The sequence below is a fragment of the Acomys russatus genome, chromosome 10 (assembly GCF_903995435.1).
Source record: "Acomys russatus chromosome 10, mAcoRus1.1, whole genome shotgun sequence".
Classification (NCBI taxonomy): Eukaryota; Metazoa; Chordata; class Mammalia; order Rodentia; family Muridae; genus Acomys; species Acomys russatus.
In genome coordinates, this window is record NC_067146.1 from 7,474,512 (window position 1) to 7,491,471 (window position 16,960).

At 49.2% G+C, this 16,960-nt stretch overlaps 1 protein-coding gene across 2 annotated transcripts; it reads right to left on the reverse strand.

Annotated features, from left to right (window-relative positions):
* Positions 1-989: 989 nt before the first annotated feature.
* On the reverse strand, positions 990-15,706 carry Stra8 (stimulated by retinoic acid 8). Of its 2 annotated transcripts, none has more exons than XM_051151554.1 (8): positions 15,515-15,706; positions 9,500-9,575; positions 8,807-8,891; positions 6,740-6,763; positions 5,584-5,869; positions 5,066-5,139; positions 3,141-3,252; positions 990-1,064 (listed from the first exon to the last, which is right to left on the reverse strand). In XM_051151554.1, exons 1-8 carry the CDS (start codon positions 15,704-15,706, stop codon positions 990-992), a joined length of 924 nt encoding a protein of 307 aa, XP_051007511.1. The 2 variants fall into 2 exon arrangements, with proteins under 2 accessions (XP_051007511.1, XP_051007510.1); XM_051151553.1 differs by having other exon boundaries at positions 6,572-6,778.
* Positions 15,707-16,960: the final 1,254 nt, after the last annotated feature.

A 16,960-nucleotide genomic window follows, 5' to 3' on the forward strand; every position in this document is an offset into this window, starting at 1 on the left:
ATGTACATGTCTGTACACAGACAGAGAGAGATTTACTCTACCCGGCTGGTCCATGCTATCACGGAGGTACAATTCCCACATTCACTGTGGAGGCTGCCTAGTGAGGAAAAGCTGCCATGGAGGTCCTCCCTCCTTTGAGGAACCGTCCTTTTGTTATTAAAGCCTTTAATTGAATGCACTGGGGAGCATGATCTACTATACTATATCTACTGATTTAAATGGCAATCTTATTTTTAAAAAAGTACATTCATGGAAACATCTAGAATGATGTATGACCAAATAAAGGGTATCATAGCCTAATCAAGTTGACACAAAATTCCCTCTCACCGCTAACGCGCAAGCCCAAGGATATCCACACACACACTGGCCAGGAGCCTCAGCCCGAAGTGCTTACACCACCAGCTGTCTCTGCAGCACCTAGCCAGGCAGTCTGAAGTAGAAGCACCAGGTATATTGGGTCCCATCCTGTGGCCCCGGAGTATAGGGTTGAGCTGACCTGTGTTCCTGGGTTCACAGGACACACAGGATGAGCAACTGGGCTGGAGAGCTTTGGAGAACCCACCACAGCAGAGTCCTGAGTCCAGGACATGCTGAGAGGACTTGCTATTACATCACCCACAGGGGCGGATCCTGCCTATCATCTCCTGGAAAAGCTCATGGCCTGGGCCTGGGCTATACACGGTATCTCTCCAGCTATCTATGAATAGGGACATGCTGAGTGTATGTCCTGCAACACACTAGTCCCTTATGCTCAACAAGCCCCCCCCCCCCCCAAAAAAAAAAAAAAACACACGGCGAGTGCATGCTTCTCATAACACTTTATGGTAACCAGAAACTAAGAACATCAAAAAGGCTTCTGGAAACAGCCGTTCTCAAAGAGTCTTGAAAGACACCGTGGTATAACTCTCGCTATTAGCATTCAATCTCGGAAACCCCCGCCCGCCTCCACCCCACCCCCATTCAATCTTTTCCTTCCTAGCCCTTCTGCATCACAGATCTTCATCATCAAAGGTCTCCAGGCATTTCAGCAGCATCACGTCATCATCCACCGGAGGATCTGGCTCCTGCAGATAGGTAAACAAGAGGCCGAAAATCAGGACCAAACGGTTTCCGGGCAGATAAGAAGGTCCCAGCATCCTCCAGTCTCCTCCCTCTCACCTGCAACCTCACTCCAGGTAGGAGGCATGGTTATTTCCTTTTTGTTCAATACAACATCCTCTGACTTCCAGGAAGGGCAGCAAAGAGTTGCCTTCCACCCCATGCTGGGGGTTTCCACACACCCATAACAGAGGGAAAAATCTTAAAGCTTTTTCTAAATACACACCTACAGAATACGGAGACCTTACAGCGTCATGCACCCAGCAATGGGCCATGGGGCTGGCTTTAAGGAAAAATGTGGTGGTCCTTATCTGTGGTACAGACTGCTAGGAGAGGAGTTAAGGGCAAGGCACCTCCTTAGTAGACAGCCATTTGTGTTTGGGAAACACGCAAATGTCCTCACACTGCCTTTGAATGGGAGTGCAGGAACTGGCAGCGGGAGTTGCCTCTGGGCAGGACTGTGGGATGGATAGTAAGCAAGCGGCAGGGACAGGAGGGGGACTAAGGTTTTATTGAGTATCTCTCGGTAGGTTTCGAATTTCATACTGTGTAGATGGGCTACCTGTTATGAAGAAATACTGAAAGGAAAGGAACAGAAGGAAGAGAAAGGAAGGATGGAAGGAGGACAAAAACACCAAGCGTGTTTAGCATCTTTTCAAAGATGCCAGGCAGCTTCTCAGGACCCTTACTGTCTCTTTCCTTAGAAGCAAACACGGGGTTTTTTATTTCCTTCTCTCTGCCAAGCAGAAAATGACCCTTGCCATTTCCTGCAGATCGAGGTTGATCCTTATGGAGCCTAATATCAGTCAACCATGTAAGGAGAGCTAGCCCTCCCAAGGGTGACGCCTAGATGTGGGGTTTGTAAACCTCCCACTCCCCGCCCCCCCCCCCCCCCCACCGACCCAGACCCCTCTGCTCTGGAGACACTGAGCACTGGCAAGGCACGGGAAGACTCCCCTAGAGCTCCCAGGAGCAGCCTTGCCCTGCAAACCCTTCATTTTAGGCTTCTGGCCGCCGGAATTACAGCATGAATCTCTGCTGCTTTAAGTCAGTGTTTAGAGAGCGCAGTGTGAAAGCCGACAGGGAGCTTCATCCAAACCCTCCTGTCCCGTGAAGGTGACAAGGGGCAGCCGAGCGCTGGAGGTGCAACAGGAAAGGGAATGAAAGTGCCCTTTTCCCACTGGCCTATAGGTGCACAAGGCTTCCTGCCCCATAACTTTCAAAGCATGAGTTCTACGCTACGCCCCGTCTTCATAAAGCTGACTATGGACGGCTAAGGAGACCTCAAGGTGATGCTTGGGAGGGGTAAAGTCAAGGCATACATTTTAAGTACTAATTTAATTGCATCCCACAGAAAGAGTGGGCCGGTTGCTACAGGATGGGTATGCAAGGCTTGGTGGGAAGAAGAAAACAGAGTGCAGGGTCAGACACTGGCCTCAAGAGTGGGAGCTGAACGTGGCGTGAGGAGGGAGAAAGGAGGACCCAGTGAGAAAGGCGCCAAAGGATACCTCTGCCCACGGAAATGGTGTCCTCATTGCAAACGTTTGTCATTGCTATATTACTAAGTTAAAGAAATAACTAGATCTTGATAGGTCAGCTGAAAAGATAAGTCATGGCTGTGCATCGGAAAGGGCTCTGTCCCTTGGTGGTGTGGTCACAGCACCTGACCATGAGAGTCTCAGGAACAGCCTCCTATCCAAGATTCTGGGACTTTCAGTGTCAGCTTTCAGAGAGACTTTAGCCTTCAAGAGCTGACCAGAAATACTCCTGCAGACTCGCAGAAGACTACATAGCTCGCACAACGTTTATGGGTGCCTGCTAGGAGCCAGCCCCTGGGGTCTGGCCTCGCTTCAAAGAGCTCCTGTGCTTAAGTGTCCTGGAGGACATGCCTCTGCCTCTTTCTTCAGTTTCCCTGGTATCCTCCATTGCACAGGAGGCAGGAAGCCTGGAAGGCCCTGAGGTGGCTGGAGTCGGGGTGGGCTAGGGTACCCTCCCCACTAGAGGTGATGGGCAGAGGTTTCGCCGCCCCAACTCCGTCTTACCTGTTTTGACGGAGTGTTAACACAGCAGAGGCCTTTAAAAAACTCGACAATCTGTATGTAGAGCTGAAATTTCTCCTCTACATTTTCTGAGTTGCAGTTGGAAAACACAGAGCTGACAGTAGAAGAAACAGAAACCGTTTAGAATCCTAACCTTTCACCTGGGCTTGCCACCACCTGTGCTCTAAACACCGGCTCCCTGTGCAACCTTTAAGCACCCAGTTGAGTTCTCAAGTAGCCAGGGGTGTTCCTGGGAAGTGTGTACCACCTCACTGAAATGCCGTATCTGGGAGGCCTGGGAAGTGACTATGGCAAGCCTGCCTCTTGTGTCTTAATGGTAGTGTTCTGAGCTGTGACATGCTGAGGCATGCTCTCGGTCTCCTGCAGCAGGGCCCATGGTTCTGGAGTCATCCTAGGCAGTGCAAGGGGTCCATACTCTGAGTGAGTTCAGCCAGGGAGTGGGCCTCACTCGGTTCTTCCCACCCTCAGCTTTGAGAAGACAGCAGCTGTGTTTTACAGGTTTCCTCCTCTCTGTCTCTGGGAGCAGCCCTGTGCAACCAGTGCCTTGCAGTACAGAGGCTGTTAATACTGTGAGGTAGACCTGCCCTCACTTCCTTCTAGAAGGAGGTTCCAGATAGCCCAGGAACCCTTTCCTATGGAAGGTACGAAAAGACATTTTAAAAGGTTTCTTTTTGTCTTTTCAGCAGAATGAGACCTTCCTCTTCCTCCTCCTCCTCCTCCTCTTCTTTTTGTTTTATTTTGTTTTTTGTTTTTGCTTTTGTTTTTTTGAGACAAGGTTTCTCTATGTAGCCATGGCTGTCCTGGACTCACTTTGTAGACCAGGCTGGCCTCGAACTCATAGAGATCTGCCTGCCTCTGCCTCCCAGAGTGCTAGGATTACAGGCGTGTGCCTCCGTGTCTGGCATGAATGAGGCCTTCTTTTTAAAGGTTTATTTATTTGTTTTTTATGTTTATGAGTGTTCTCTCTGTATGTACATTTGCACTCCAGAAGAGGGCATCAGATCCCAGTGTAGATGGTTGCGAGCCACCGTGTGGTTGCTGGGAACTGAACTCAGGACCTCTGGAAGAGCAGACAGTGCTCTTAACCTCTGAGCCATCTCTCCAGCTCCTAGCGTTAGAGCTTTTCTAAATGCCATTTTTACATCTTCTCACCGCGAGGCAGCTGTCCTTTCCTCTGCCCCTCCTCCTTTGTTTCTGTTTGTTTCTGTCAGCCCCCCTCTTTGTGCATCTTAGAGATTCCACTCAATACTTCTTTTTAAGTTGGTCCGGGTTCCCTGTGCCTCATCTCTGTCAGGTTGGCTGCTATTGCCTGCCTCCTAGACCAGCATTTTCCTCAAAACTTATATTTCTACAAGTTTGAATGACGGAAGCTCATTAACCCCACAGAACGGTGCAAAGGTGTCAGGACTCTTACAAAAGGGGCCTCCAGAGATCTGCTTACACAGGGAAGGTGCCATCTACAGGGAACTGCCCTTTTCCAGACTTTGTCTCTGCCTTGACATTAAACATCCAACCTCCAGAACCTTGAGCAATAAATAGTGTCTGTTGTTTCTAAGGTGTGTTGTGTCAGGACAGACCAGGAGCAGGGCTGTGACTGCCCAGAGCAGGCAGCCGCAGAACCAAGACACACCGGGGGAACCTGGCAAGAAGAACCCTGAGAATGTGGCTGGGTGTGTGCCAGCCCTGAGCCAGGGCGGATGGATTCCTGCCTCTTGGGGCTCTGGGTCTGTCTCCTCAAGAGGAGCCGCGAACCCGAGGGATGAGGCACTCACGCCCACCCACTCGCACTTACACTAACACAGTCTCTTACTTATATGCACACTCACACCATTTCACGTGTGTTCACAACTACAGCACGCACTCACCTGGATGCAGTCTCACAACCTTTCCTATACCAGTCTTCTCACCTGATGTTAGACATATGCTGATCCTCACTCTTGTCCAGGAAACTTGCCACATCGAAAGCATCTTCAAAGAGGATCTAAAAGGAAGCACAGAGTGACCCATGTCAGCGCTAACACTGTAGTCGGCCGCACGCCCAGGGCTACTGGGCCACGGGGCAGCTGGTGAGCTTCTTCTTAACATCCTGCACATCGAAAGGGCGTGAGTGTCAAAATCTAGCCTCAAACTCAAGGTGTCTGCTCAGTGATCTCCCCAGGGAGTTACGGAGAAGAAGAAAAAGAGCTGGGGACCACTGTCTGTCCTTCTCCACACCCCACTCCGACCCCTGGCCATGGAAGGGCCCGTGCTCCCCTGTTTATCAGCTTGGTGTTCTGTCCCACAGATCTGAGCTAGAAAGGCCCTCCCTGCGCTAAACTCATTAATACTCACAGTGGAAGGCACATATACAAGGCCTCTCACGAGTCACCTGCCGAGGGGCATCAAGAAAGTCAGGGCAAAGCACTGTCCCACAGGGTCTGCCCACCTCTTCTGGGGTGGACTCTGTTGAGCAGCTGGCTCCTTGGCTGTCCACTCCACTGTCCTTCACGCTGTCTTCTGCATAGGCCATCTCCAGGCAGGCCTCAGTGAGCTCCGAGAAGCTGCTCTGCTGCTGCTCCCACACCTGCAGGAGACTAGCTTTTTTCTCCTCAGAGAGAGTCTGCCACAGGTGGGAGATGGCCGCAGAGACGATGGGAAGAGTCGCTTCCTGAGGGGAGATGACGCTGTTCATGGTCAGGAGGTCCATTGACTGCTTGTAAAAGTTGAGGTACCTGAAACAGACGGGGTGGGTCCCTCAGACCTGTAGCCAGATCCTTAGGATCGGGCCACAGCTCCCAGACATGGCCACCACTCCTTGGTTTACCGACAGCTTAGTTTTGTCTCTGCCTACTTCTGCTTTTGAAGCACTATGCCTCGTCCAAGGCATGGCTGCTTTGGCTCTCCTCACTCTGGGGGCGTTTTGAGGCCATGAAGAGGCTGGCCCTGCTACACTCCTGCTTTAATTTCGGGTTTGAAAAGACTCAGCTGTGGAGCAAACCTCCTGCCTCCTGCCCTTGCCTCAGGAAGCCAAGATGGCCACTGGAAGGTCTGCGGAGGAGGCATTAGAAGTTTGGACAAGCCAGCGCCATCTGTCTATAGGATCTGATGTGGCCTAGTTGTGTCTGTCGTGGAAGGAGGGGTGAGTACTTATAAATTGGTGTCAGCAGCACTCTTTGCCCAGGGACTGCAGACAAACACCCGTTCTAAATACAAGCTGTATTTGCTACATAGATGTAACTTTCACAGTGTTTGCTCAGCCCTTGAGCGGTCCCTAGCCGGGTACTTCCCTCACAGAAACCCTGCAGTTTGGTGATTTGGAACCTGGTTTGAATCCTGCATGCTTGGAGGCTGCCACACAGGCCAGCTGGAGCATCCATCCCCTTCCCCACAGACTCGCCCTGTGGTGAGGAACCAGTCAAGCAGGCTGTTCCCACCGTTCAAATTCCACGAGGTCCGGCATCAAAGTGGCAGAGGACTGCGAGAGATCCACTTTCTCCTCCTCCTTCTCCTCCTCCTCTTTCTCTTCTTCCTGGTGGTCCTCCTCCTCTCTCTCTTCACCACTGACTCCTTCCATAGCGTCCGGGGCGGCCTCAGTGCGGAACCATGCCGGGCTGTTCTGAGGGGAGCTGTTTAGGAGTACACTGCAGGAGAACACAGAACCGAGGCAGTGCTAGGCAAATAGCACCAGTGAATGCACATACAGAAACCTATAACACAACTTTTCTAACCACACAATCCAAATATATAGATAATAACCAAGTAGCCCTTAGGAATGCAAGACGTCTGGCACATCTACCACATTCACAGGCTATAGTGGAAAAACCACATGCTTATCTCACTTTATTTTTCTGTGAACAAAAAAGTTAATGATAAAGTCTATATGGAGGGAGGTTAGAGGTGTTTTTTTTCTTCTTGACACATTTTTAAATGTCTTTACATGGTATAATTAAATTTTTAAATAAATGTTTGCACTAGGCTATAATATAGGTAATATTTAATATTATGTTGTTGATTTAATTAATATGTAATATTTATATATCCAGTAATATATAGTTAATAATTTTCCCCAAAGGCTCTAAGACACATTCATTGCTTTAAAAAAAAAATGTGAAAAACAGGACTGGAGAGATAGCTCGGTGTTTGAAAGCACTGACTGCTCATCCAGAAGACCCAGGTTCAATTCCCAGCACCCACATGGCTGTTCATAACTCTATAACTCCAGTTCCGGGGGTCCCGCACCCAGGCTTCAAGGAAACTGCATGCACACAGTGCACCGACATACATACAAGCAAAACACCATCCATATGAAATACAAATAAAACAAAATAATGTCAAGCACTTGACCTAGAAAGTAAAATAAAATTCTGGAAACGGGAGGGAAAATGTACAGAGAAGAAAGCCAAAGTTCTAAGTGTCCACATCCAAAAAACCCTGGACCACAGCGTCACTTCATGTAGGCAGCTGTTGATAGGCTGTAACACAGAGCAGTTTGTAGTCCTCTCTGGGACAGGGAAAACAGGGCTTGCACTCTGGGACTCATCAGAGGCCAACCTGGACATTCATCAGGCTATTGGAGATGGGCATGCCATGGGGCCCCTGAGACAACAGGGCCCTGACAGATGGCCCCCAAGTCCAAGATGCTGTCAGAGTTCTGCAATCTGAGGGATCTGTGTGTAGGGAAGGGGCATTATGTCATCTTTTGACCGCAAGGCAGGGCAGAGAACAAACCTCCACATCATGCATGAAGAGCACAGGCAGCGAGAAACTTCAACATAGAGCTTGCCTTCAGTTACGGTTTGGATCTGAAGGCCCCCCAACCCCGCCCCCAAATCTTATGTGTTGAGACTGAGATTGTAGGTCCTAGCTCTAGCTAGGGGAAGTAGACCATTGGGGTGGGATTTTGGGTGTATCTTATCCATGGACCTTTCTTTGTCCTTTTTCTTTCTTTCTTTCTTTCTTTTCTTTTTTTTTTTTTTTTTTTTTTTTTTTTTTTTTTTTTTTTGGTTTTTTTGAGACAGGGTTTCCCTGTGTAGCCTTGGCTGTCCTGGACTTGCTTTGTAGACCAGGCTGGCCTGGACCTTTCTTATTCCTCTCTTTGCTTTCTGTCTTCTGTGAGGTGAATGGCCTCCTTTTCCACACATTCCTGCTGCCACACCGCCGTGCTTGTCCTGGGGGACTGAGGGCTCTGCCACTGTGAGCCAAAGGAAGGCCTCCTCCTCTGACCTGTCATCTCAGGTATCCGAGTTACAGTGGAGAGAAAAGTAACCAACAGTGGAACTAACAGAGACGTAAGAGAACGGCATTTCTCAAACCAAACTCTCTCTGCTCAAGTTTGACTATGACGTCAGCCAGGACTCTTCTGCACCCAAGACACCGTGGCCGCTCTGTCTTTGAGAAGCCTAATTTGGCTTTTATTTCCACGAGATGTGAAAATGCTACAGTTGGTACTGTCTTCATTTTCATATGACATGGATTTTTCAGAGAGATGAGACGACACACAGTCTCATGCTTTTTTGCCCTTTTCTGGTTTCTGTAGTGAGCATGGATCATTTAGAACGACTCTGCAGGCCATGTTCTTGGGCTAAAGGAGAGTGGGGTTCTCCCAGGAGCCCCCGACGGCCTTGCTTACAGTGGTCTGCTTCCGGCTCCTGGTGCCCGCCAGGTCTTACCTGTCAGTCTCAGAGTACATTCTGGCATATTCTTCCTTGACCTCCTCTAAGGTGTTGGCATTCCCATCTTCCAGGTGGAAGGCTCCTATCAGGGAGATGAGGGCGAGAGTCATAAAGAGAAAATCCAGACCTTTCGGGTCTCTCCTGCCCGTCTAGTTCAGGGATTCTATGGTGGTGGTGGGGGGGGGGCCGCGGGCACAGAAAACCTAGACCCTCCCAGGTTTCGAGAGTAAGGTGTCCCTTTCCCACTTCTGAGACATAAAGGCCGAGAACTGGTCTATGTCCTCTCTGGTCCCCAAAGCCGAGGTCAGGTACCTTTAGCAGTGTCCCATTAGGGAGCTCACACAGCCTGGGGACCCATGCCCGTGCTGCCAGGCTGCAAGTGTTCCCTGAGATGGGAGCCAGCCGTGCCCCAAGCACAGCGACCGACAGGCTGTGTCCTAATGTAATGTATCTGCCGGTTGCGCGGGAGTCCAGCCTCTGCCTCCAGCAGCAAGCCTGAGGCAGCCTGCTCCGGGGGTAGGGGGTGGGGGTCGGGGGTGAGGGTGGGGTTGGGGTTGGGGGCCGGGGGTGGAGGTCGGGGGTGAGGGTTGGGGTCGGGGGTGGGGGTGGGGGTCGGGGGTGAGGGTGGGGTTGGGGGTCGGGGGTGGGGGTCGGGGTCGGGGGTGGGGGTGGGGGTCGGGGGTCTCTTGCCTTTGAGGTTCAGCAAGGTATCCAAGGTTTGTTCCAGCCCCTGGATATGGATCTTCGCCTTATTCAGTACCTGCCACTGAGGACACAGACAGACATGCTTGGGAAGGCAGCCTTTCGCTGCTGAGACTTTTTTTTTTTCCTCTTAAGCAGCGCATTTTACTTTCCTTTTTTTTTTTTTTTTTTTTTTTTTTGGTTTTTGTTTTCTTTTTCTTTCGAGACAGGGGTTCTCTGTGTAGCCTTGGCCGTCCTGGACTCACTTTATAGACCAGGCTGGCCTCAAACTCACAGAGATCAGCCTGCCTCTGCTTCCTGAATGCTGGGATTAAAGGCGACCGCTACCACGCCCCGGTGAAACTATTTTTTTTTTTTTTTAAATGGACCCAGGAAAAGCCTTCTCAGATTGAGGCCATGTTCCTTCACTGCAAGATGGATCCTTGGCCTTGTCTGTGGAGTGGAGGGAGGTTTGCTGCAATGCATGGAGGTGTGTTTGCAGTCTATAAATGGATGCTCACTGAAATACCTGAAGTGTCTGAAAACAAGCCATGTTGAGTGAGGAGGACAAGACTGCAGTGGCTGCAGCGTCATGGATGTCTGCATAGGCTGCTTGCGGGTGAGACACTGTGACTAGAAGGCTCATCAACCTCAGGCTCGCACTAGACTTCTGCTCAAGTTCGACCACGTGCAACTCAATAGCCTTGTCTCAAAATATTTAGCTGCTAAATTCACATACTCTGTGTAGGTAGGTATAGTGGCACAAGACTGTAACCCCCAGAACTCAGTAGGTAGAGGCAGGAGGATGTTAGGAGCTCAAGGTCAGTTACATATGAGTTCAAGGCCAGCCTAGGATACATGAGACCCTGGGTTGTTTTTTTTTTAAAGAACAAATTAATTAAAATATTTTTATGTGATCTAAACATATTTCATGTGCTCTAAAAAAATAGCAAATGTTTTGTGAATTTGAATTCGGAAAATTTTCCTGCCTGCCCGCCCTTTGTCCTACACACGTCACTGCCCTTGTTGTGGGACGACAAGATGATGCGCTGGCTACTTGGGTCTACATATTTGTCTTTTTAGTGCATATGCTTAACGCAGTCCTCACCCGAAGATACTCAACGGGGCGTCTTCGAAGAGGCAGTTGTGATGAGAGCAGACCCCTGAGAAAAGAGGCCCGAGGGAGCCTGTTCACCTCTTCCATGAAAGGACACAGTGAGATTTCATATAGAGGGCATGCACTGTATTGAGAAGCAGACATGCTAGCCCTCTCCGGACACTAAGTCGGCTGACACCTTGAACTTAGACACTCTAGATTCCAGAGCTACGGGCGCTGCATTTCTGCGCTTTATAAGGTCCCCACCACAAGAGGGCGCTTTGTTAGAGCAGCAATATCAGTCTGCAGCTCTGGCACTGTGCTGCAGAGCCAGTGGCCTGCTGGGCCTCAAGAGCACTTCTCAGCTCTTCCCTGGCCTCGCTCCCTCTCTTTCTTTGAGGTCAGGTCTCGTGTAGCCCAGGGTAAACTCCAACGTACTGTGTGTGTATCCAAGAATCACCTTGGACCTCTGGTTCTTCCAGAGTGCTGAGATTACAGGCGTGCACCGTGCCTGGCTTTACAGGGCTTCATGCGTGCTAGGCAGGCAATCTGCCACCTGAGATGCACCCTCCCCGACGTGTATCAGGCAAGTCAGACACATTGATATTGACATTTTTTTCCTAGAGTATTTTTCATATAATATAATTTCTATTTCTTTCACTGCATTCTTTTTTAACTCTGTTTTTCAAAAAGATTTATTTATTATGTATATAGTGTTTTGCCTACATTTAGGCCTGCTAGCCAGAAGAGGGCACTAGGTCTCATTATAGATGGTTGTGAGCCACCATGTGGTTGCCAGGAAATGAACTCATGGCCTCTGGAAGAGCAGCCAGTGCTCTTAACCTCGGAACCACCTCTCCAGCCTTCATTTCTATTTTTTTTTTTTTTTTATTAATTTATTCTTGTTACATCTCAATGTTTATCCCATCCCTTGTATCCTCCCATTCCTCCCCCCCCCCATTTTCCCATTATTCCCCTCCCCTATGACTGTTCCTGAGGGGATTACGTCCCCCTATATATTCTCATAGGGTATCAAGTCTCTTCTGGCTACTTGCTTGTCCTTCCTCTGAGTGCCACCAGGTCTCCCCCTCAGGAGACATGGTCAAATGTGAGGCACCAGAGTACGTGAGAAGTCGTATCACACTCTCCACTCCAACTGTGGAGAATATTTTGACCATTGGCTAGATCTGGGAAGGGTTTAAAGTTTACCTCCTGTATTGTCTTGGCTGTGCCTTAGTTTGAGCGGGACCCCTGGGCCCAAATCTGCCTATCATATTGTTCTACTTGTAGATTTCTAGGACCCTCTGGATCCTTTTATTTTGCTGTTCTCCCATGCGTCTCTCATTTAGAGTCCCAATAGGATGCCTTCCCCTCTGTCCCAGTTTCCTGGTAAGAGAATTCTCAACAGAGGAGTATCAAATGGCTGAGAAACACTTAAAGAAATGCTCAACCTCCTTAGTCATCAGGGAAATGCAAATCAAAACAACTCTGAGATTCCATCTTACACCCCATCAGAATGGCTAAGATCAAAAATTCAAGCGACACCACATGCTGGCGAGGATGTGGGGAGAGAGAACACTCCTTCATTGCTGGTGGGAATGCAAACTAGTACAGCCACTTTGGAAATCTATCTGGTGCTATCTCAGAAAAAGGAATAGGGCTTCCTCAAGACCCAGCTATTCCACTCCTTGGAATATACCCAGAAGATGCTCCAGCACACAACAAGAAAATTGCTCAACCATGTTCATAGCAGCCTTATTCATAATAGCCAGAACATGGAAAACAGCCTAAGTGTCCCTCAGTAGAAGACTGGATAAGAAACGTGGTACATATACACTATGGAATACTACTCAGCTATTAAAACAAGGAATTCCCGAAATTTGTGGATAAATGGATTGAGCTAGAAATGATCATAATGAGTGAGTTAACCCAGAAGCAGAAAGAATCAAATGGTATATACTCACTTATATCTGCATACTAGCCCAAGGGGCATGTCCCACGAAAGCCTTCATTTCTATTTTTAAACGTTTATTTTATGATGGGGGTGTGTCACAGCGCCCGTGTAGGGACGATAGGATGACTGCCAGGGGCTGCTCCTCTCACTCCGCCATGAGGGTTCCGGGAATGGGACTCTCTCTCTCCTGCCCTTCAGCGTGCTTTTCATAGGCTCACTGTAGGATTTTTGTTCTAATTGAATTATCTTCCCGCCCCCAAACCCCAACCAGAAAGACAGAGATATGTTTTGGTCCCTACCCCTGGCAGCAATGATGGTGGGTGGCTATTTATTTTGGGATAGGGTACCTATGCTAAAATGGAGTTCTTGGCCAGGTCCCTGATTCAGTGTGATCAATGTCCTTATGAAAAGGAGAAATGTGGACAGAGATAGAACAGTGGGACACAGAAAGAAGGCAGAAAGACGTGGCTGCGTGGCTGGGGAAGCTAGCAGAGGCATAAAGGATTCCTCTGAGGTGGTCAGAGGAGGTGGGACCCCGACCTTGTCAATTAACCGCGTTGTCTTAGGCATCCCCACTCCATGTTAGCTGTCTTGTTATGGCAGTCTTGGAGAACTAAAAAACAAAACAAAACATCTTTTTAAAAAATGCTTAGCCGGGCGTGGTGGCACATGCCTTTAATCCCAGCACTCGGGAGGCAGAGGCAGGCGGATCGCTGTGAGTTCGAGGCCAGCCTGGTCTACAAAGTGAGTCCAGGATGGCCAAGGCTACACAGAGAAACCCTGTCTCGAAAAACCAAAAAAAAAAAAAAAAAAAAAAAAAAAAAAAAAATGCTTGTTAATCATCAGCCTCATAGAGGAAAAAAAAAAATTTTTTTTTTTTTTTTTTTTTTTTTTTTTTTTTTGTGCAGAAGCCCGAAAAGAAAAGAAAAGAAAGAAAGAAAGAAAGAAAGAAAGAAGACACCAGACAGCGGGGTTCCGAGGCCCTTGTGGCTGTGCCATTCAACACAGGCAATTTAACTTTTCAGAGCCTCAGTCTCCTGGTCTGTAAAATGGGAACGGTGTGAACAGGGATATGAGGAGTAGACAGCCCGACATACTGGGAAATGATGACGTGAGCACAGCATCCATCATTTCCTGGGAGTCTTGGAAGAGCCACCAAGACCTATGAGGGAGCCGTTAGTGTCCCCTTGTTTCACCGGGTGCCTGCGTTCCTGCTGGCAATCCTGCTGGCCTGTGACCACCTCTCCATCAGTCACTGACAGGGACTTAGGTTTCTATGCCTCTCCAAAGCACAAAGCAAGTGGACGCACCCCGGGGAGAGCTCTGCTTCGCAGCAGAGGACCCACTCCTGCTCCCTGAGGTTCTGAAGTTTGCTTTCCTTCGCTACTCTCTAGCCTCCCACCCTTCTCCAAAGGCTGCTGGGGGTCTGTGTGGGGTTCCTGAAGCTGAGAAGACTACAGGTGTCAGAGCACTGTGCAAAATGGCCAGGAGCCACCTTTATAAATTTTCCACAGAGGCCTGGGCCTGCTCAGGAGCTGTCCTACATTGTCCTCCTACGTCGCCCCCCCCACCCCCCCCCACCCCCCCATCCCAAATGAGAGTCCTCTGGACACTCTATTAACAGGAAACCTTCTAATTTTATGATTGCTGCTTTGTTGAAGGGACCATCCTGGGAAGGAAGCTACCTAGCTGGGACTGTGTACAGGGCCACAGAGAGTTCAGGCCTGGAGTGGGAACACAACTTCTCTTTGGCCTCGCCTTCCTTCCGTGTCTCCCCTCCCTTCCTCTCCCCCTCCAGCCTCTGTGAGGAAGGTGAGGAGACACAGGACCTCTCCACTGTGGCCCCCTGTGGTGCTCTCACCACATGGACTTGACCTCTTCTGCCAACACCCCATCTACCAGGCTTCACTCCAATCTCTGCCAGCAAAATAGTGTACGGTTTTGTTTTGTTTTTTAAGTAGTGTACTGTTAGTTAGCAGTTAAAAGGATAGCTGAGAAGGAAAGGAGCCGGCTGGTGCACACCTGCCATCTCATGGACCAGCCTGACTCCATCTTAATAATGGATGGCACTTTGCTGTAAGGTCAAAACAAGGTCATTTGTGTTTTCTGCAAAATTAAACTTGACAGTGCTTTTTAACCCGTTTCTGAAACTTGACGTAATCTCTGCCCTCTGGTGTTTGACTCACACCTTGAACATATATATCTTCATAAGATGTGCTGCCAAATAATCTTAAAACGTTCAGCCAAGTTCCTACATAAGCAAAATGCCTCTGGAAACACCCCCACCCTTGAAAATCTCCCAGTGTTGACTATATAAACCGTTCCTTCCCTTTCCTGTGTTCAATGCTGTGTTTTCAAACCCCACTTTATGGAGACAGTCCTGTCTGACAGAAATAAACCTTGCATAATTTGACCAAAGAATCTGGGGTAATGGTCTTTACCCTGCTTTGGGGAGGCAAAGGGAGGAAAGTGTGATTTCAAGGCTGGCCTATTCTCTGGAAAGTTCTAGGCTAGCCTGGGGTATATGGAGACTGCCTCAAACATTAGCATCAACAAAAAGAGCAGGAAAAGATCATGTGTGCTGGGAGGTACAGATAACAGCGAGCCTGCACATGAGTGCTAGTGTGTGATGTGGTACAGGCATGTATGTACGCTTGTACATGTGGATATGGGGTGTGTGGTGTGTGTGTGTGTGTGTGTGTGTGTGTGCGCGTGTGTGTGTGTGTGTGTAGATGGATATACAGGGTCCTGGAGCATTTGTTGTAAGCTGACTGTTGCCCACCAAGTAACCATATGGCCTCCCTCTGACCCATAACTCCCTCCTATGTCAGGCTGCCTGCTGCAGGAGGGCGGGGAAGCCCGGCTTTGACAGTTTGCCTACAGGCAGCAGGGCAGGCAGCTCTTGAGCAGCCCTTCCCTCCTTCCGAAGTCCCGCCAAGTGGAGAAATGTTTCACCGCCCCCAAGTCCCTGTACCTTGGAGGCTGTGAGATCAGACTGGCAGTAAACTGTACTCCTAAGTTTGCTGAAGAGCCCTGCCAGGGTGGCTCGATGGCGGGCCTGGGACAGGCGTCTGCGGGCCACCCGGCGCTCAAGCTGCAGCAGCCGCACCAGTAGCTGGGGTGCCCCTTCATCTTTGGGTTGGTTGCCTTCTCCAGGGGTGGCCATTATAATCTACAACATAATATATCTCTTTTTAGCCCCGAATAATAAAGATACAGCATTGAGGAAGACAGAGCAGACAGAAAGAAGGTCACTCTCACTCACAGTAAAGCATAGGTGACCCCAAATGTCCTCCTGAAGTTTGCCTCCTAAACTCAAGGTTTCACCTGGACCTCGAAAGCCCACCCTTCCTAGTGTGTTTAAAGCTGAAGAGGCCTGGGGGTCCACATTGTGTGAAACCTTAAGAGTGACCCTTCTTTAGCATAGGGAATGGTTACAAATGGCAAAAAAAAAAAAACCAAAAACAAAAAACAAAGACGCTTTATCAAGATGTCCACTGTGGGTCTGTGAACTTTTCCTTGCGTGTACTATATTCCCCAGAAAGAAAGAGGCGCGAGTACGCTACTGCCTGTGACAGGAAGAAGTTCCGTGACACTTCACAGTCGAGCAGACATGGCTTTGCCTTTTCTTGTTTCTGTTGCTTTGTAAAGATGACCTTTTTATATATATTATAATATATATATGTATATATATATATAACGTATATTCATTCGTCAGAGCTGTTTTCAAAGTAGGGCCACTTCCTTTGGTGGAGTGATTCTATGTAAGGTTTTTCTTCTTCTTCTTTTTTTGTCCCCCTCCCCGTCTCCCCCAAGAGGTTTCACATAGTCCAGGCTGGGCTTAAACCCACCTTGTAGCTAAAGATCTCCTGAACTTCTGATCCTCCTGCCTCTACCTCCCAAGTGCTAAGATGACTGGCGTGCACCACAACCCGGCGTTATGCCGTACTGAGGATAGAACCCAGGGCCCTGTGAATCCAGATAAGCTTTCTATCGACCAGGCTACACCCCCAAGCCCTGGTCAAAGGCCTCTCACCCCAGCACTGCCCATTTCTCCAGAGTGCTCACCCTTAAGCGTAGAGCTCCCGCTTCTCTCCCACCGCCCCCCCGCCCCCCATCGTCTTTCCCGCTGTGCTGCAGTGCTCAGTGTTGGATGCTAGGTTCCTGCCACGCCTGCTCTTCATTGAACTCAGTGCTTTAGCACAGGGGGATCCCTGACTGGTGAGAGACTGACCAACTTTAGCGTGTATCAATCACTCGGAGGGAGAGACTGATAAACTCAGGCTGAAATTCAGTTGCAATTGTAACCAGAGGTATAGTCTTTATGAGGTGGTTGGCTCCTCACGTTGTGACATTCGCTTACAGTGTCAGAAAAGAGTCTACTCTAAGCAATGGGCGAGAGGCTAATAGGAGTCACCGC